This window comes from Geotrypetes seraphini, chromosome 1 (assembly GCF_902459505.1).
Source record: "Geotrypetes seraphini chromosome 1, aGeoSer1.1, whole genome shotgun sequence".
Lineage (NCBI taxonomy): Eukaryota > Metazoa > Chordata > Amphibia > Gymnophiona > Dermophiidae > Geotrypetes > Geotrypetes seraphini.
The window spans coordinates 352,357,253-352,378,006 of record NC_047084.1 but is presented as its reverse complement, the minus strand read 5'-3'; the positions used below and the strand labels follow the sequence as shown (position 1 = coordinate 352,378,006).

At 43.1% G+C, this 20,754-nt stretch overlaps 1 protein-coding gene across 22 annotated transcripts in view; it reads right to left on the bottom strand.

Annotated features, from left to right (window-relative positions):
- CCDC158 (coiled-coil domain containing 158) overlaps positions 1-20,754 on the bottom strand; it is a 1,147,529-nt gene that overhangs the window by 967,526 nt on the left and 159,249 nt on the right. For all 22 annotated transcript variants that reach the window (XR_004536446.1, XR_004536447.1, XM_033914104.1 and 19 more), the window contains 2 exons: positions 20,349-20,569; positions 170-279 (listed from right to left, as the gene is read on the bottom strand). Coding sequence is in view for 20 of the 22 variants with exons in the window: in XM_033914104.1 (XP_033769995.1) it covers positions 170-279; positions 20,349-20,569 (331 nt within the window). In the remaining 2 variants the exon portion in view is untranslated. The remainder of the gene's footprint in view (positions 1-169; positions 280-20,348; positions 20,570-20,754) is intronic.

Here is a 20,754-nt window from a genome sequence, read left to right as displayed (position 1 = left end):
AGGGAGAAACAGTGGGTTTAAAGAGTGAAGGGTGAAGTGTTAAGGTGTTCAGTGGCTTGGCGAGAAGGGGAAGATTGGAGATGGAAAGATTCATAGACCTGCTTGTCCTTTGAGAAATATTTTATATTCTATAAATTCAATTCAATATAATCATACTCATACTACAAACCTTGACTCCACCAAAGAGTCTCTGTCCAGTTCTAGCTTTTGATTTTGTGTTTGCAAATTATGAATTGACTGTTTGAACTGGTATTTCTGCTGATCCTGAAGTTCACTGCTCTATAAAAAACAGAAAAAATTTACAAATATTTAATATAAATAATTTTTATATATTTAAACATCAAACATTAATATATACATTTTAAACAGTACAAAATGACAACAGATGGGTCATAAGATCCAACTAGTCTGGGCTTTTCTACTGCAATAGCACAGACCTTTTGTAAGTTTTCATACACTTTTACATTTTTTCTTTTATCTGCAAAATATAATTCAAATTACATTAACAGATTGTTTCCCTATCTGTACAACATACTCTACACTTTTAATAAGAAAAGACAATTATAGGAGTATTTTTAAAAGTAATTAAGAATAAAAGAACTTTGAATGTACCCCTTGTTTTGTATACATACGGACCTTGATTCTATAAACAGCACCTAAAACATAGGCGCCAAGGAACCTGGCGCATAGCACATGTCAGTCATGTTAGGTACCGTTTATAGAATTGCACCTAATAGCCCCTAAATTGGACTTAAGCACCTGTAGGTGTCAAAACCTTAGGTGTCCCTATTTATGCCACAGTTTTTTGGGACTAAATACCAGCACCTAAATACAATTTAGGCGCCTACATGCAAAATACGCTTAAGATCCACCCCAACCATGTCCACTTTCTAGTAGGCGCCTACCACCCAAATTTAATTTTTGTCAAATATGAGCTCATTTAGAACAAATGCCAGAAAGTTCTTTTTCACCCAGAGGGTGGAAGATACTTGGAACGCGCTTCCGGAGGCTGTGATAGGCTGAAGCACGTTACAAGGCTTCAAAGAAGGTTTGGATAGGTTCCTAGAGGATAAAGGAATTGAGGGGTACAGATAGGAGTAGCGGTAGGTTATAGGGATAGTCTGGGACCATTGCTCAGGCAATGGGCCTGATGGGCCATCGCGGGAGCGGACCGCTGGGCGAGATGGACCTCTGGTCTGCCTCAGCGGAGGCAACTTCTTATGTTCTTATTATCAGTGCCAATTAAGCTTTATAAATAATTAAAATAGCTACACATAGACTGGCTAGGCATGTCGAGCTTCTGGTGCCATTTACAGAATCTGGGCCAAGGAGTATTTGGTTGTTATCAGAAGCAAAATTTGAAAGAAAAATAAAGAAAAAAATAACAAGAAACCAAAATGTCTTCATTGCCTAAGTCTTACCCTTTATGGAATACTTGGTGAAAGCCCCTTTCTGCAGCAATAACAGCCAAACAAGAATATTCACATTCTTCTTGCTCAGTTAAGGGGAAATATTATACTAAAAGCTCAGTTCAGATCTATGACAGACCGGAAAGCACAGTTACTTACCGTTAACAGTTGTTATCCAGGGACAGCAGGCAGTTATTCTCACATATGGGTGACATCATCCACGGAGCCCAGATGCGGACAGCCTTGCAAGCAGACTTACTTGTAGAAACTCAGAAGTTTCGAGTCTGCCGCACCGCGCATGCGCGAGTGCCTTCCCGCCCAGCATAGAGTGAGCTTCCTCAGTTCAGATACCTAGCAGAGTAGTCAACCAGGGGAGGTAGGTGGGTTGTGAGAATAGCTGCCTGCTGTCCCTGGATAACTGTTACAGTAAGTAACTGTGCTTTATCCCAGGACAAGCAGGCAGCCTATTCTCACATATGGGTGACCTACAAGCTAATCAGAATGGGATGGTGGAAGTGTTAGCAACTTAGGAGAATAAATTTTGTAATACTTACTGGCCAAAATGGCCATCCCGTCTGGAGAAAACATCTAGACAAAAATGAAAGGTGAAAGTATGAACCGAGGACCAGGTGGCAGCTTTGCAAATATCCTCAATAGGAGTGGATCTGAGGAAAGCTACTGAAGCCGCCATGGCTCTGACTTTGTGGGCTGTGACTCGACTCTGTAGATGCAGTCCAGCCTGGGCAAAGCAGAAAGAGATACAAGCAGCCATCCAGTTGGAGATGGTAAGCTTAGAAAATGTTTAGATCAGTGGTCTCAAACTCAAACCCTTAGTGGGGCCACATTTTGGATTTATAGGTACTTGGAGGGCCGCAGAAAAAATAGTTAATGTCTTATTAAGGAAATGACAACTTTGCATGAGGTAAAACTATTTATAGTTTATAAATCTTTCCTTTAATAGTTAAAGGAAAGATTTATAAACTATAAAGAGTTTTACCTTATGCAAAATTGTCATTAACTATTTTTTCTGCGGCCCTCCAAGTACTCTATTTTTTCTACAGCCCTCACATTTAAAGTTTAATATCTTTCCTTTCTCAAAACTGACACATTTCAATCAATATATTGAAAATAAAATCATTTTCCCTACCTTTGTTGTCTGGTGACTTTATTTTTCTGTGCATTTAACTATGTTTTCAGGGTCTTCTTGTCCTTTGACTGGTTTTCTCTCCGTCTTCACTTTCTGCCTTGCATCCATCTTGGCATTAATATTCAATTTTTCTGCATTCTTTTAAAAATCTATATTTCCAAGTCTTACCTTCCCTTCTATCTCTCTCTTCTTCTGTCCCTATTTCCATGGTCTGACATCTCTTTCTTTCCTTCCTTCCCCCTGGTCTGGAATCTGTCTCTTTCCCTCCCCCAACTTTTTATTTCTTTCACCCTGCCCCCTTCTTTCTTTCTCTCTCTCTCCATGCCCCCATTCATTCTATATGTCTGTCTTTCTCTCTCTCTCTCCGTACCCCCTTTCTTTCTTTTTTTCTTTCTGTATGCCCTTTCTTTCTTTCTGTATTTCTCTCTCTATGTCCCTTTTCCCTTCTTTCTTTCTATCTCTCTGTCCTCCCCCAAGCCACCACCATTTGGGAACAGGCCGCCACCGCCGCAATCAGGGAACAGGCTGCCTCCGCCACAATCGGGGAACAGGCCAGCCCCGAGGTCTTAACTCTCCCTGCTTATCTTCCCCAGCACGAGGCCGACCAATTTACGCCACCCGATCTCAATTCTAACGTCGGGGAGGAACTTCCGGGCCAGCCAGGCAGCGATTGGCTGGCCCGGAACTTCCTCCCCGACGTTAAAATTGACATCGGTTGGCGAGAATTGGTCGGCTCCGAGCTGGGGAAGATAAGCAGGGAGAGTTAAGACCTTGGCACTGGCCTGTTCCCCGATTGTGGCGGTGGCGGCCTGTTCCCCGATTGCAGCGGCTTGGGGGAGAGCAGTGGGAAGGGAAGCAGATTGGGGACCCCTGCTTTAGGCGAGGACAGATCGCGGGCCGCAAAATAGTCCCTGGGGGGGCCGCATGCGGCCCACAGGCCGCGTGTTTAAGACCGCTTGTTTAGATCGAAGGAGACAAAAAGTTGAAGAGCAGATCTGTGTTATTTGGTGCGTTCTAAGTAGAAGGCCAAAGCACGTTTACAGTCCAGAGTGTGAAGAGCTGATTCTCCAGGATGAGAATGAGGCCTTGGAAAAAACACTGAAAGTACAATAGATTGCTTGAGATGAAATTCTGAAACCACTTTAGGATGAGTACAGAGGACTACCTTGTCATGATGAAAATCAGCAACTAAAGCTTGCAGCTCACTGACTCTTCAAGCAGATGTGAGGGCAACGAGAAATACCACTTTCCAAGTGAGCTATTTCAGATGAGCCGTAGGCATTGGTTCAAATGGAGGCTTCATTTACTGAGCAAGAACAACATTGAGATCCCAAACCACTGGAGGCGGTTTGAGAGATGGTTTGACATTGAAAAGTCCTTTCATAAATTTGGAAACCACCGGATGAGCAGAGAGGGGTTTCCCTTCAATAGGCTGATGGAAAGCAGCAATTGCACTGAGATGGACTTGGATAGCTGTAGACTTGAGGCCAGAGATAGATAAGTGCAAAAGATAATCCAGAACAGAAGATAAAGAGGAATCTTGAGGCACCTTGTCATGAGAGATGCACTACCTAGAAAATCTAGTCCATTTTTGGTGATAGCATTGTCTAATGGCAGGCTTTCTAGAAACCTCTAAAATGTCTCGTACAGGTTGAGAAAACTGAAGAGGAGTTATGTTGAGAGATACCAAGCTGTCAGGTGTAGGGACTGCAGGTTGGGATGAAGTAGAGACCCTTGACTCTGTGTAAGCAGGGACGGAAAAACTGGTAGAAGGTATGGCTCTCTGCTGCTGAGTTGAAGTAGAAGGGAGTACCAAGGTTGTCTCGGCCACCAAGGAGCTATCAGAATCATAGTGGCATGATCATTCTTCAGCTTGACAAGAGTCTTGAGGATTAGAGGGAATGGAGGAAATGCATACAGGAAGAGATTTGTCCATTCCAAGAGAAAAGCATCTGCCTCAAGGCGATGAGGAGAGTATATCCTGGAGCAGAACTGAGCCAGTTTGTGGTTGTGGGGAATGCAAAGAGATCTAGCTGAGGAGTTTTCCACTGAGAAAAAATGTGATGAAGAGGCGAGGAATTGAGTGTCCATTTGTGAAGTTGCAGAAGTTGACTCAATTTGTCCACCAAACAGTTTTTCGCCCCTTGAATGTAGACAGTCTTGGAGGAGGCATTGGAAGCAGTTGAGTCCTCAAAGAGTTGGAAGGCCTGGAGTGAGGCCTGGACGAGGAAGGCTTTTCTCTGGAAGAAGACCTGCGCCTCGATGGATGCCTCGATGAAGGTCTCAATAATGACAAGAGTGCTGCCTGGAAGCAGTTCTCGGGTAAGATCGAGGAGACTTCGCCCTATGTCTGGAAACGGGCAGTGCCGCTGGTGAATGAATAGGGCTAGAAGCTGTAGATCGAAACCCCATAGACTCAGTGGTTTGGATCGAGGAATCTCGAAGCACTCCCAAAGACTTGGCTCCTTATTTGGAGTGTGAGGATTCCTGTCGAGACACTCGCAAAGACTCGACTCCTTGCACAGTGTGTAGATTCTAGACCAGACACTCACAAAGACTAGACTCCTTGCACAGTGTGTAGATTCTAGACCAGACACTCACAAAGACTAGACTCCTTGCACAGAGTGTGTAGACTCAACTCGAGGCACAGGCAGGAACTCGATCTCATGTGAGACTGCTGATTGCCCAGGCTAGACTGCAGGAAGCAGAGTTGAAGCAGGACTGTATTTGCTCAGTAACTGAACAAATTGCTGCTCTAACATGGTCTGGAGAGAAGCCTGCAATTGTGGATCCGAGTCTGAAACTGGATCACTTCCTGAGGCTAAGGGCTCCGAGGTGGCAGTAGAGGCATGCTTAAACGTGGAGGATTGATGCTTGGATAGTTTAAGGACCACCGCAGGAACCTTCTGCTTAGGTATCTGACCTGAGGGAAGCTCAGGGGAAGATAAGGCAGGTGTACTCGAGGCCAAAGACGATCCAAACGAGGAAAGTCTGATGAGACACGAGGTCAGAGTTGTGGAAACAGGAGGACACCCCATTGAATTCTTGACCGAGTCAGAAGTCGAGGTCGAGGGTGTAGCTGAAGAGTCCATCCTAAACAGCTTTTCCAGTTGAATTCAACGACGTTTAAGGGCTCAATGTTAAAGAGTAGCACAGCGCGCGCATAACCTCAGACTATGGTTCGGCCCGAGACACTGAAGACACCAGTGGTGTGGGTCCGTGAGGGAAATTGCACGCCGGCACTAGCTACACTTCTTGAAGCCCGTGACTGTCTGGGACATAGAAGGGAAGATAGCCACTGCAAGGTCGAAGCCCGCCAGCTGTGGGAGGCATGACCCATCCCGCCAGTCAGTCGACTAAATAAAACTTTAACTTTTTTTTTTTTTTTTTTTTAAAGAAAAGAACAGAACACATCGATACGAAAATAAAATTCAAACCGCGTTGAAGAGAAGGCATGAAACGAACGAAGTTCAGTGCAGAGCATCAAAGACAGACTTATTTATGTAATACATTGCAACCTGAATGCCTGTGGGGATTAGGAGGATATAGTTTTGTTTTGTTTTTATTCTTCTTTATTGATTTTTGTTACTAAAAAATAACAAAATACAGGAAAGTATACAATGTCATACATAAAACAAATCTAATCAGGCAAAAATGAACATCAATTCCAGTTCACATTAATGCAGCTTAATACCACACTTTAGCTATATAATGAGAAACAAATTAAAACAAAATAGAGTATTCCTGGTAGGCAAAATAGGCCTCAATCAAATATGTCACTTTTTATCTTCAACCAAATTAGTATCTGAAACTTTCTGCACAGGTTTATCTACAAAAATAAATTTTTAATTCCCATGGCAATTGCAAGGAAATTTTAAGAAAAATGCAGCTCCCACAGCCAAAACTTGAGGTTTAAGCTGTAGAAATTGCCTTCTCCTAAATTGTGTCTGTCTGGACACATCCGGAAAAATATTCAATTGTTGTCCACAAAACAGTGCTTTCTTATTTCCAAAGTATAATTTAAGAATTTGTTGTTTTTCCATCTCAGATTTAAAAGTTACCAATAATGTAGCACGTTTAGTTATCAAATCTTTAGAAGATTCCAGAAATTGGGAGATGTTCAAGCTATCTGGTGAGACCAGCCTATCATTTTCCCCTTCTTCCCTTATTTCTTTGGAACTCCTAGGAATATAGTATAGGTTATCTGGTACAAAGGAATCCACCCGAGGGTATTGTAAAATATCCTTCAGGTACATTCTTAGGAGTTCCAATTAGAGGTCTGCACGGGAACGGGGATCGCGGGGATCCCGCGGGTCCCGCGGGGATCCCGCGGGTTCCCCCCCTGGCCCACGGGACTCCCACGGGGACGCCCCCTGGCCCACGGGACTCCCACGGGGATGCCCCCCTGACCCACGGGACTCCCACGGGGACGCCCCCTTGCCCACGGGACTCCCACGGGGATGAAAACAACCTACCTAAATTCTGGCGATGCAAGTCTGGCGTCGCGTCGGGAAATAGCCATGTTGAGCAGTGAGCTCAGCACGTACACAGATGAAAGCCTTGCTTGCTGATTGGTCCGGCGGCCCCGCCCCACCGTGCCGCCGGACCAATCAGCAAGCAAGGCTTTCATCTGTGTACGTGCTGAGCTCACTGCTCAACATGGCTATTTCCCGACGCGGGCATTAGGCTGTTTTTTGTCATTTCGGGTGGGGGATGGCAGCGGCAGCAGCAGCCTGAAAAAGAAATCATCCTGGCCGGGTTCGGTGTCATGCTCCGGAGCTTCTACAGCCTTCCTATCTCCCTCTCCCTTCTACCTGCGGCTCTCTTCGGCAACTTAGCAGCAACGATCGACACAAGCTTCTGGCGTCGGGGCCTACCCTCTGCGAGTCCCGCTTGTTTCAACTTCCTTTTTCCACAAAGGTGGGACTCGTAGAGGGAAGGCCTCGATGTCGGCAGCTTGTCTTGATCACCGCTGCTGACGAGTTGCTTAAGAGAGCCGCGGAGCAGGGGGGTGTTGCCAGGTGCAGGTAGAAGGGAGAGGGCCAGATGCAGGACTCGTGGGTGAGGGAGGAGAAGAGAGAGGGGAGAGAAACAAAAGGAAATATTTCATACTGGGCTGGGCCGGAGTGGAGAGAGGGTGGAAAGATTCTGGCTACAGGGTGCATTAACAAAGGAAAAAGGGGGAAAGCTGAAAATGGAGATAGTGACACAAAGAAGAGAAAGGGTAAGCAGGACCTTCTGAATAAGGATAGAGATACAGAGGGGACATGAAGAGGAGGTGAAATAGAGACATAGAAGTAATGCTGAAAAAGTGTGTGTGGGGGGGGGAGATAAAGACATTGAAAGGGCAAATGGTGAATATGGGGTAAAGACAAGGACAGAGACAAATGAAGATTCTGAAAAAGTGGTGAGATAGGGATATAGGTGAGATGGACACAAAGAAGGGTGATGCTGGAAAATAGGTGGAATGGTAATTCTGACAGACACAGAAGGGAAATGCTGGATCAAGGAGAGATGGGGCTCAGGCTGGATGGAATGAGGAGAAATGCCTTGTTGGCCCGGAACTTCCTCTCCTACGTCAGAATTGACGTCAGGGAGCGGAATGCTGGTCAGCGCGACGCTTCTGCAGGGAAAGCTTGGGACAGCGGTGGCTTGGGGACTATTCCCCGATGGCGGTGGCAGCAAACCGAGTGGCTTGGGGGAGGGCACGGAGAAAGAAAGAAAGGGGGCAGACAGAGAGACAGAAAGAAGGGGGAACAGGGAGACAGAAAGAAAAAGTTGGGGGAGAGAATGAGGTCTGGAGGAGAGGAAACATACAGGAGGCTGAAAGAAAGGAAGAAAGATTGGATGCACAGTCAGAAGAAGAAAGTGCAACCAGAGACTCATGAAATCACCAAACAGCAAAGGTAGGAAAAATGATTTTATTTTCAATTTAGTGATCAAAATGTGTCTGTTTTGAGAATTTATATCTGCTGTCTATATTTTGCACTATGGCTCCCTTTTACTAAACCGCAATATTGTTTTTTAGCGCAGGGAGCCTATGAGCATTGAGAGCAGCGCGAGGCATTCAGCGTAACTCCCTGTGCTAAAACCTACTATTGTGGTTTAGTAAAAAGGGAGGGGGTGTATTTGTCTATTTTTGTATTTTGTTACCGAGGTGACATTGCATAGAGTCATCTGCCTTGGGAAATGTATATGGCAGATATCTTTGTTTTGTGTTCAAAAGAAAAGGAAATGCATTTCTGGTTTTATTTCTACAGTGTTGAAGTACTTGTTGGCCCTTGCTGTGACTGGTGGGGATCCCCAAGCACCGCCAGCAGAGGACCTCCTCTAGAGATGGTCAGAACTCCCCTCCACCAAGCGCAGCAGTCGCTGGCAGCATCCATGAGCCACTGAGGTGCCAGCATCTGTGACTCAGGGACGCTACTGCTGCCTGCCAAGCTTGGCAAAAGGGACCCCAGGCCAACTGCAAAGGAAGTCCTCAGCTGACAGTTTGTGGGTTCTCATCAGCTGAGTATTTATATTTTATATTTACATTAGAGGTTCTGGTAGAAACCCATTTACAAAGTATGTATTCTTCCCAATTAATATTTCCAAATTAATAGTCTCTTTGCTTATTTGTAAATGGGTCTCTACCAGAGCCTTTAATTCAGTAGCATAATTAAATAAAATAACTATTTCTGAAGTTTATAGGGAAGAATGGTGACGGAGGGGATTCCTCGCGGGGACGGGTGGGGACGGAGGGGATTCCTCGCGGGGACGGGTGGGGACGGAGGGGATTCCTCGCGGGGACGGGTGGGGACGGAGGGATTCCTCACGGGGACGGGTGGGGACGGAGGGATTCCTCACGGGGACGGGTGGGGATGGGTGGGATTTTGGCGGGGACGGGTGGGGACGGGTGGGATTTCTGTCCCCGCGCAACTCTCTAGTTCCAATGGTGCCAAATAGTGTGTAATAGGGAAGCTGAGGAATCTAAGATTCCTTTGTCTCATTAGGTTCTCTGTTTTCTCCATTTGTATATGAAGCAAGGTACTATCCTTAATATTAGCAATAGCTGTTTGCTGTAAAGCATTAGCTGTACCTTTCAGTTTTTCTACTCTATTTTCCAAAGACTTTATCTGAGATAATGTTGCTCATTAACTTTAACAGTTATATCTGAGGAAAACTGACATAAATTAGATACAGTAGCCTGTAATGAGGACTCAATCCTATTGACCACCAGCCAGACATCGTTCAAAGTAATTACTTTACCTTTAGGAAGGACTTCCTTATGAGACACTGATACCATTTGAACCAGAGTCAAAGGCTGTGCTCCCAAGGACTTAGCACCCTCTTGAGATAAATCCATAATATCAGTTGGATGAAGAATTTGTAAGAGAGAATATGATGATTCCCCAATCTTAGGGGAATCTACCAAACTCCCAGAGGAATTAAGTTTTGGTTGAAAAGGAGGTGACAGTCCCCCAGAAGAGAGAGACACAGTTTGAGATGATATGATTACCTTGTTTTCCATCACTGGTGAAGATAGGGGTTGAAGATGTCTGTCCATTGTTCCTGAGGTCAGCTGAGATGGTACAATTTTAGCTTTTCTCTTCCCCATAGTGAAGAACAATGATAATCCCCTGGACTCAACTCCTCGTGGCTCCGAAGAGGCTCATAAGGGGCATGTCCTGCCCCTTTGGCCATGCCCCTTCGGACACGCGACCATGGGCTGCGTACCGTGGCTCACGGCTGGTTAAATACTCTCCACCAGGTAAGCTTAGGTGGCTGTGGGGAAGCCAGCCCAATCTCCCACTGCTCCAGTAGCGGCTCCAATCTCTTGCAGCTCACAGCTGGTTAAATATTCTCCACCGGGTAAACTTAGGTGGCTGCGGGGAAGCCTATCCAATCCCCCACTGCTCCATAGCGGCTCCAATCTCTCATGGCTCACAGCTGGTTAAATACTCTCCACCGGGTAAGCTTAGGTGGTTGTGGGGAAGCCAGCCCAATCTCACACTGCTCCAGTAGCGGCTCCAATCTCTTGCAGCTCACAGCTGGTTAAATATTCTCCACCGGGTAAGCTTAGGTGGCTGCGGGGAAGCCTGCCCGATATCCCACTGTTCCAGTAGCGGCTCCCAGGAGGACATAGTTTGTCACAATGTACTGAAATGTTTTGAGAGCATCGCAGATTGCTCTGAGTTCCAAAAGATATAGATAGAAAAAACTGGTTCTAGTAGACTATCAACTTTGAGTGCGAAGATAAACCCCGCAAGTGTAGGACTAGTGCGTGGTCAGAACCTTCTGATGTGGAGGTGTGTGGAACAAAAAACCCATGGAAAGGAAGAGCTCATCCACCACTGCAGAGATTGTCAAAGTTTAATGTGTTAAGACAAAGGGTCACGAGCTTGAGATCACTGACATACAAGAGTCTATTGAGGAGTCTTAAGATGAAGTCCTTTAAACAGAGTAACATGCACCACAGAAGCCATGTGACCCAAGAGTACCATCAGATTGATGGGAGAAGATAAGTCTATTCACAAAGCTGAATCAAAGCTGAGGAAGAAACACACTGAAATAAAAGGTGTGTAGCAAAGCTCTGATAAATTGCAGATTTTAAGAAGGTTGAAATTGGGATTTGGGAAAAAAGATTTTGAATCCGCAGTGCTGAAAGAAGAGAATCGTGAACTGAGTCACTGTGAGGACCCATTGCGATGATGGATCATTGATAAGCCAATCATCCAAACAGGGAAAATCAGAGACTCTGTCCTGCTGCTACTACAACCAGGCCCTTGATGACTACTCTGGAAGAGGATGCGAGGCCAAAAGGCAGGACTCTATATTAATAATGGTGCTGCACTATCTGAAATCTGAGTAATTTCCAGACGTTCAGAAGCACTGGAATACGAGAAGAAACTTCTTTTCATATCTAGGGAGCATAACCAGTCGTTGTGATCTGAGGGGGAATATAAAGTTATCAGAGGCAACATATGAAAATTTCCCCCCAGTAGAAATTTGTTCCGGCTCCTGAGATCTAAAATTGGCCGTAGACCTCCCTTCCCTTTTGGAATGAGGAAATACTAGAAGTAAAAATCCTGGTTCCTCTGCAGAAGTGAAAACTTTTCTTTGAGAAGAAAAGGTACCATCTACCGAAAAAGAAGAGACGACTTGAAAAGAAACTCTTGGAGGCATAATGATTAAGTGAAGAAAAAGTCATTCTCGAAAAAGTTTTTTATTTAGTGGCCTCCTCCTCCCCTACAGCCATTCCCAAACCTCCGGGTTTTTGGAATCAAAAAGACAATGGAGTAAAAGTATGGTGAATGTTCATTAAGGCAACAGAAAAAGGAGTGGGGAAGAGACATAGGTCATACCACTGTAAGGAAAATCAGTTTATTAAAATATCAACAAATTTCAAATTAAAAGTACACTTATATAATATGTGCATAAAATGTAACAGGCATAAAAGTCCTTTCTAATGAAATGTATACTGGACCCCAGTATTTTGTAATGAAATGTATACTGAACCCCCTTACAGTGGTTTCTATTTCATCCTTTCTAGAACCAAAATCTGTTAATATCCTTGTTCATTCTATGATCATTTCCAAATTAGACTACTGTAATTCTTTATTATATAATATTTCCCAAAAAGAAAAGAAAAGACTCCAAATAATCCAAAATACTGCCATAAAACTTATACATAAAGCAAAAAAATACGACCACGTAACACCCCTTCTTATTAAGTCACACTGGCTACCTATTAATCATAGAATAACATTTAAAATAGCATTTCTAGTCTTTAAGGTCCTACTATATAATACCCCTCAATTTATATCCAGAATGATTATTCCATATCATTCAAATCGATCTCTTCGATCGTCACAACAAGAGTTATTATTGGTCCCTTCCTTAAAAATTGTGGGAACAAGGAGAAACGATATGTTCTCTGTTTTAGCTCCCCAACTCTGGAACACTCTGCCTCTTTTTATTAGAAAGGATAGAGATCTTGTCTCTTTTAAAAAACTTTTAAAAACTTTCTTATTCAATGATGCCTTTATTGATTAATTAATCTCTTTTTTTTTTTTTCTTTTTTCTTTTCCCCTCCCTTTGTTTTTTTTTTCCCCTAATAAATGTTTTTTTTCCTTCATTAAGAGAAAAATTTGTAACTTTTTCCCCCCTTTCCCTCCTTTCATGTTTGTTTTTAACATTATGTATAGAGATCTTTTCTGTTTTATGTAATTATTTAACAAATATTTTTTTTGCTGTTATTAATGTATTACTAATATGATTGTATGTTCTCTTATAATTTGTTTTTTAATTGTACATCGCTTAGAATGTTTTAAATAGGCGATTCATCAAAAATAAAGTGAACTTGAACTTGTTTGACCTATATCCCTTACCCATTCCTTTTTATGTTCCCATAGTTTACACGTGGGGTTGTGATTTTTTCCTTTGTATTGTATGATAGAATGTTCATTAAGGAACAGATGTAGGAAACAGACTTAAAGTAAATGGATGTTCTCTAAAACTTACTGTATAAACATTGATGGAATAGTGGAAGAATTGAACCTGCAAGAGGGCCAGAGTGATCAAAGTTCCAAGCGATTGATGGAACAGCAATGCTTCAGCACTGTCCACCGGCCCTGCACCAGGACAGTGTTGTAAACTGCCCCCAACCGGACAACTCTTGTCTGTCAGCAGGGTCTTTTAGCCCAGGACCCTCAGAGGAAAACTGGCTGCCTAGCGTCACAGGAGGCCCATAGTATGCGACTGCAGGCTGCCAGTAACCCAGGTAACGTCACACCCAGCGAAGTTCACTCGAAGATCCAACGATCCAGGCGAGACAGCTGAAGAGGTCGAAGTCGCGCTCTGACCCACAGAAATACATCCATGGTCACAACCATGATGAGACCCAAGACTTGTAGGTACTGCCAGGCCAGCAGCGCCGGAACCTACAACAGGGCCCAAAGGCACTCTGTAGCCAGAGTGGCCTGAAGTCCGGAAGAAACACCTGGTTCATGGTCTTCTGAAACCAGACTCCCAGATAATCCAATGTCTGCGGGGGTAATCGATGAATCTTCTCCAGTTGAACACCGTAGACCAGGGGTGTCAAAGTCTTTCCTCGAGGGCCACAATTCAGTCGGGTTTTCAGGATTTCCCCAATGAATATGAATGAGATCTATTTGCATGCACTGCTTTCATTGTATGCTAATAGATCTCATGCATTCATTGGGGAAATCCTGAAAACCTGACTGGATTGCGGCCCTCGAAGACCAACTTTGACACTTGTGCCCTAGACGCTCCAGCAAGTACACCACCTGGTGAATCGCCTGTCGGCCCTCCTTCATTGAGGGGAGCCAGTCATCTGGGTACGTAAGGCCTAGCATGCCCTGCAAGCGCAGGTGGGCAGCCACCACTCCCATGAGTAGCAGGAAAGAACATGGCTCTGTCATCAGCCCAAAGGGCAGAGCTGCAAATGAACAAAGCTGACCGAGTCCCGGAAACCACAGAAACCCCCTGTGCCCCTGAAAATTCAGGATGAGGAAGTAAGCTTCCATGAGATCCAGGAAAGCCAAGAATTCTCCAGGCACTACCGCCGCCAAAACTGAACGCAATGTTCCCATCCAGAAACGGGGTACATGCAGAAAGGTATCCACGGACTTGAATTCCAGAACAGGCCTCTGATCACTGGATCCTTCCTTTGGCAAGATGAAGAATATCGAGCAGCTCCCGGAGCCCAAGACTTCATGAGGAACCGGAATCATCACTGCCAGATCCAGCAATCATTGAACCGTGGCCCGCATGCACTAGGCTTGATCCAGATATCCCGTGGGCAAGAACAGGGAGAAATCTGACAGAGGTCAGGAAAAAATTTAAAGCAGAGACCCAGTCTGAGCACTTTGAGGACCCCAGGTCTGAAATCATCCTCTGCCACTCCATCAGGTAGGCCGAGAGGCAACCCCCAATCCGAGGAAGAGAATCCAAAGCCCTGGCATCAGAACTCCCGCGTGGGATGGGCAAGAGGATGGTTGTTGGAAAACTGATGTCACGCCTGATCTCTAAAATGAGGTCTGGAAGGTGCTCTGAACCGGTACCCAGTAGTCAGGGTCAGGAGTACTGGAGAAGTCTCCTGGAAGGACAAAAAACCTTGATTGCCCAGTTTCGACCCGTGAAACACTGTAGGCTTACGGCCCTGCCCACTGGCCAGATCTGCGAAACCTTGGCCAAACAGGAGCAAACTTCTGAAAGGCAACCAACTCAGCGTAGCCGTAGAAGAAGAAACACCGGACTACCGGCTAATCCACATCTGTGCTGGGCAGAGACTGAAAAAGCTCCAAGTTTAGCAAAACCTTCACCACGACATGGAAGGAATCCGCTAAACAAGTCCCCATGGAAACAAGGAAATTAAAGTCCCGAAGGACAACCCCCTCAAGATCCCAGCTGAACTCGGAGCACCATGCACTGGCAACAAAGGAGGAGACTGATATTGCTCTTACTTCCGCTGCTGCGAAATTTAAAAGGCATTTGAGTACAAAATCCACCTGCCTATCCTCCTGCTTGTCCTGAACCCATGGTAGGACAACCCCTCCAACAGAGAGCAAGAAAGTGTGTGTAGTGACTTGTGCCACAGCTGAAACTACCGCCGGCAAAACTATATGCATGGAGAATTCCAGGTCAATGGGATGCCAGTGCGCTAAGATCCCGGTACAAATAAGGAGACCCTTCTGAGATCCCAAGTCACTAAAGGCATCCTATCCCAGTATGGAAAGTCCAGAAAGGAAGTGAGCAGTGGCGCTGATCACTCAAGAAGAACATTCTGCCAGCAGCCAGAGGTCCGAAATCAGGTTCAAGACCCTGAGGACTCAAAAAGGAGGACAGGTGACCGGACAGACAGGAAGAACCTGCGCCCAGCCAGGACAGCCCCAAGTACAGGTGACCCGCCATCAGTGGGATCCCTCTTTAAGATCCGCCAGAAAAGCCACACTAGTGGACGCTGTAGACAAACCTGCAACAGCAAAGGGACAGAGACCGGGACAGAAGCGATGGCGGAACCATAAGGCTGCTCTCCGGTGTCACCGAATGTAAAATCCCAAGGCACGCTGGCATCCAGAGGAAGGGCAGATCCCATCTGCATCACTGGATTAAATGTGGAAGAAGCAGGCACAGCCTCTGTCAACCAGAAATGCCTGACACAATTTCTGACACTTGCAGGTGCAAATAGGCACTGACGGCGAAAGCCGCACCGCTTGCCACAGTATTGGTGCTATTAGTCAAAGAATGAGCCATTCTCTCCCGATGCTGCGCTTGCGGTTCCATGCAGCGTGGGTCGTACCCGTTTGAGGGGGACCAGACATGCCAAAAGTGTCTCCGGTAGAAGTGGAGGCAAAGGGGGAAAACGCAGAAACTGTGCATGTAAAAGTTGTTATCCAGGGACAGTAGGCAGCTATTCTCACAAACCACCCACCTCCCCTGGTTGGCTCCTCTACTAGCTATCTGAACTGAGGAGACTCGCCCTGTGCTGGGCAGGAAGGCACTCGCGCATGCACGGTACGGCTGACTCAAAACTTCTGAAGTTTTCTACAAGCAAGTATGCTTGTGAGGCTGTCCGCATCCGGACTCCGTGGATGACATCACCCATATGTGAGAATAGTCTGCCTGCTTGTCCTGGGATAATATGTTGTAACCGCTGAGACCATTGGATAGAAAGAGTGATAAATTGAATAACATTATGCTCATGATGAGTGAAAAGAATAAAAGAGTTTCTATTTTATATGAGAAGAAATAGAAGCAAGCAAGCAAGTAAAATTTAGAATATTAAGGTGTATGAGAGTGTGGCATTTATTTTTGTTTCTGATCTGATTATTGCCTTCACTCAGAAGATTTATTTTTGAGGCCATTAATTTAGTGATCTTCAATATTGTGACTATGCCATTGAGAATGACAAAGTGCAAAATCTGAAAACTGGAGGATGGTTTTATTTAAAGACTCATATATATTGTACTACAAAGCAGGTGATATATGGTGTTTTTTGCCCCTGCTTTAAGATCTATATTGGGCATACTTAGAGAGCTGTTTGCATAGCTGAACATTTGAGAAACATACGTTTGAATAAAGAGGAAGCACCTTTAGTTTAGCATTGGAGGAACTGTGGCCATGTGATCAATAATTTAAGATTTGTAGTATTCCAGCAAGTAATGTTGAAGATGAGGGGGGGGGGTGATATATCTAGTTTCAAGTTTCAAGTTTCAAGTTTACCTTTATTTGATGAATCGCTTATCACAATACCTAAGCGATGTACAATTAAAAACCATCAGAGTGTGGCAATACATTTAGTTAATAAAAATCAATTAAGATACATTTAGTTAATAAAAATCAATTAAAAGACAGACATACATTTAGTTGACAAAAATCACTTAAGAAACTGACAAAGGTTGACGAACATGAAGGGGTGGGAAGCAAGGGAAGAAGTTACAATTTTGTTATCTATTAAAGTTTAACATCCAAGGGTAAAAACACATTGGGTGAAGATGGGTTAAGATGAAAAAGAAGGGTATGGAAACCTAAAAAAGACTATGTTTTATAGGTCAAATGCGTCCTGGAATAAATATGTTTTTAAAATTTTCTTAAACGCAACAAGGTCTTTTTCGTTTTTAATAAAATTTGGAAGGGAGTTCCACAGTGTGGGCGCTTTTACAGAGAATATATCATTGCGTCTTGTGCCTATGATTCTTAATGAAGGGACTGATAACAAATTTAATGAAGAGGATCTTAGTGAACGAGCAGATTTGTGTGGGACAATCATTTTTGCAATAAATTGGGGTTCATTGAAGCTTAATGTTTTGAAAACCAAAAATAGTATTTTAAAGGTAATTCGGTGGGTTATAGGAAGCCAGTGTGATTTAATTAGTAAGGGGGTAACATGATCAAATTTCTTTGTGCTTTCTAGTGTGCTTTAGAGAAAGGAACAGTGTTTTATCTTTCAATTGAATAATCTTAGGCTTAGAGGGTTAAATACAGAGGTGGAATGGCTGTCCCTATAAATTTTAAGATCTGTAAGAGAGATAAGGCAGTCCCTCCCTTCTCCTCTTGTTGAAAAAAAGATTAGGCTGCCCTGACAGCATGACTACTTGATTGTACTGCTTAATGGATTAGAACTGGGACATTCCCTTCCAAATTTGGTGGTTGGTTAAAGTATGAAAATTGTAAGTATAAAATCTTTTTTGTTAAAAAATTGAGTTCAGTGTTTAGCAGTGAAGAACTTTTTGTATTAAGTTTGTTGATTTCTGTATTGTATAGCACTGATCATGCAGCGGTGGTTTTAAAGGTGTGACCTGCAGCAAAGCTTGGATTTCAACTCCTGAAGACACCGATGGTGAAACACAGAGCTGTGTAGAGTTGAAGCCTTTGTATTTTAAGAGAGTTTTGTCTGCAGGTTGACTCATCTGTACTTGTCATTATCAAAGAAATTCTTGAGTACCTGAATAAATTCTCTGCTGGGGATGTGAATCCAAACCCTGGCCCTCCACGCCAGCTGCTTCCTCACGTGTGTAACTGCCCTAACCTTATACCTATTTCCCTAATTTTATCTATGACGTTATCTATGAAAATAAAATATTTAATTCTTAAACATTGGCATGTAATACAACTATTAAAGGATATGCCTGAGCGCCCATTGTTTGCGTAACATAGGTGAAATTATCCACAGCCCTTATCCATCTTTTCAACGTGGATATCATGAAGCGTGTGGGCACTGTCAGTGGTGTTCCCTTACTATGTCGGGCAAAATATGGGTTCCTCCACAGATGGTACAAGAAATTTATTCAAAAGGGATTACCAATTGTGCAACAATGAATGTCATTTATATTATCCAATGCCCATGTGCTAAGGTGTATGTGGGTAGAACCTATAGATCGGTAAAAATACGGCTTAATGAGCATAAATCTAGAATTAATACTGAGACAGACACGGCCCCAGTAGTAAATCAACGCAAGAAGTACTCAACGCAAGAAGATGTTTGACAACCTACTTGCAACGCAAACAGCAAAACTCGACCACTCCATCTCCAACCTGCTGACAACAACATGCAACCTCAAAACATTTCGAAAAGAAATCAAAACCCTGCTATTCAAAAAATTTATCCGGTCACCTTAACCCCACCCATCATCCCTCCCCTCACTGATAAAACCTCTCTCAATTCCACCGTTCCTCTGGTATTCTCTTCCACTCCAAAATATCAACAGTACCCTAAAATGTAATGCTCCTGGAAATGTCCAGCTATCTTATTTGTTAATGCTCCTGGAAATGTCCAGTTATCTTAACTGTTATCTAATTTGTAATATTGCCTAGAAATGTCCAGTTGTTTTACTTGTTATCTAATTTGCAAAATGTCCAGTTAGCTCTTTTATAATCCGCCTAGAACTGCAAGGAACAGGCGGAATAGAAGCCACTAATGTAATGTAAATCATTGGAAACTTAAGAACCATACTTGGCAGGATATAAAATGGTGTGTTATTGATAAAGTACAAGTAGGGAGGGAGGGTGGAAATTATAAAAAAGCTCTGAATACTAAGGAACAAAAATGGATTTATTCTTTAAATACTTTGGCTCTCAATGGGCTGAATGAGGAAATTGACTGGATGTCTTTAGTCTAAATTAAAGTTTTTTAACAGCATTAATATCATTGAGGTTTTCAGGTTAATATTGTCATTTTAGGTCAGTACTCATCTGTCCTTCAGGAGAGTTCCGCTCCTATCATAGAACTAGTTTTGGTTTGAAATTTTGGTTTTAAACCGGAACCGACGACAGACGCCATCCAAACATGATATCTTATGGAGAGGAGCGGTTTCTTTGAAGCACGATAGTAAGTTACTATAATTTAAGTTATATATAATAAATGAGAGGTCCTGGTCAGTATATATAGAATATAAATTTAAAATAAATTTAAAGTAAATTATTGTTATTCTCATTGGCTAAGACCGTATATTTTTGTATTTGTTTTTAGATTAAATAAGGGAGCCTCAACCCTGATGAAAAGTATTCTTGAAACATGTGGTATTGGTAGAGGCGCTCCCAAAAATCGGCTGTTAACATTAAGTTATGTATGCTACAGCTTAAAAATTAACAAAAGTTATTATAATACAAAAAAATATTAAAAAGGTGGAAAATATTGATCCTATGACGATCGGGTTTTTTGTGATTTGGTTCACATAAACCATAAGAGTTCTCTAGCCCTCTGGGGATCTAAAAAGGAAGACTGGCATATGTGTACATGGGAGTTATAAGTTAAAACCAGTCTATGAATAGCCTGTTATATTAAAACTATATAATAGTCATCTGAAACTAAGCATGTCCAAGACTGAGCTGCTCTTCTTTCCTCCTAAACCCTCTGTTCCTCCTCCTCCTCCTCCTTTCTCCATCTCTGTAAATAATACTGTCATTGTTCCAGTCTCCTCTGCTCACAACCTTGGAGTGGTCTTCGATTCTGACCTCTCATTTTCTATGTATATCCAACAAGCTGCTAAAACAGACATAATTTATCCCTAATAGGTGGAGGTAATATTTAAACAGCTAGATTTATGCACTTTGGTGTCTAAAACACCTACTGACATGATGCTGTCTATAGGGATATTACTAGTTGTAGAATGGGTAACAAGGGGAGGAGTTTTAGGAAGGAAGGAATATAAATGCCACAAAGTCACTAATCAGTTGCTTAATCTTTACTGCCCTTATGATGACTGTTGAATCACACTGTTAATGTTTTAAAAACTGAATAAAAAAATAAAATACCAAAATATCCTAAAGTCAAATCTACAACTCACTTCATTTAATCTTCTTTGTAAGTCTTTCACTTGCTCTGAACACTCTTCCAAAAGTTTCTTAAGATGTTCTTCAGAAAATTTATTTCTTCTCGAGTTGTCATATGTCAAATCATTTGATGGGCTTCTAGAATGTACAGTAAACGTAGTGCTCTTTAACATAGAGCTATGATGGGGGGATGATGCTATTAGGCACCGATTATCCAGCATTGCATTGGTAGCACCTTGAGCAACAGAGAAACACAAATATTTAGGATATAGTCTATTATTACAGAGATAATATAACATAATTAATTCTTATATACCACAAATACTTCTGAAAGTGGTTCACTGTGGTTTACAAAGCAAGAAAATGGTTACAACACCATGTAGTACAAAACTCACAGTTACTTACTGTAACAGGTATTAT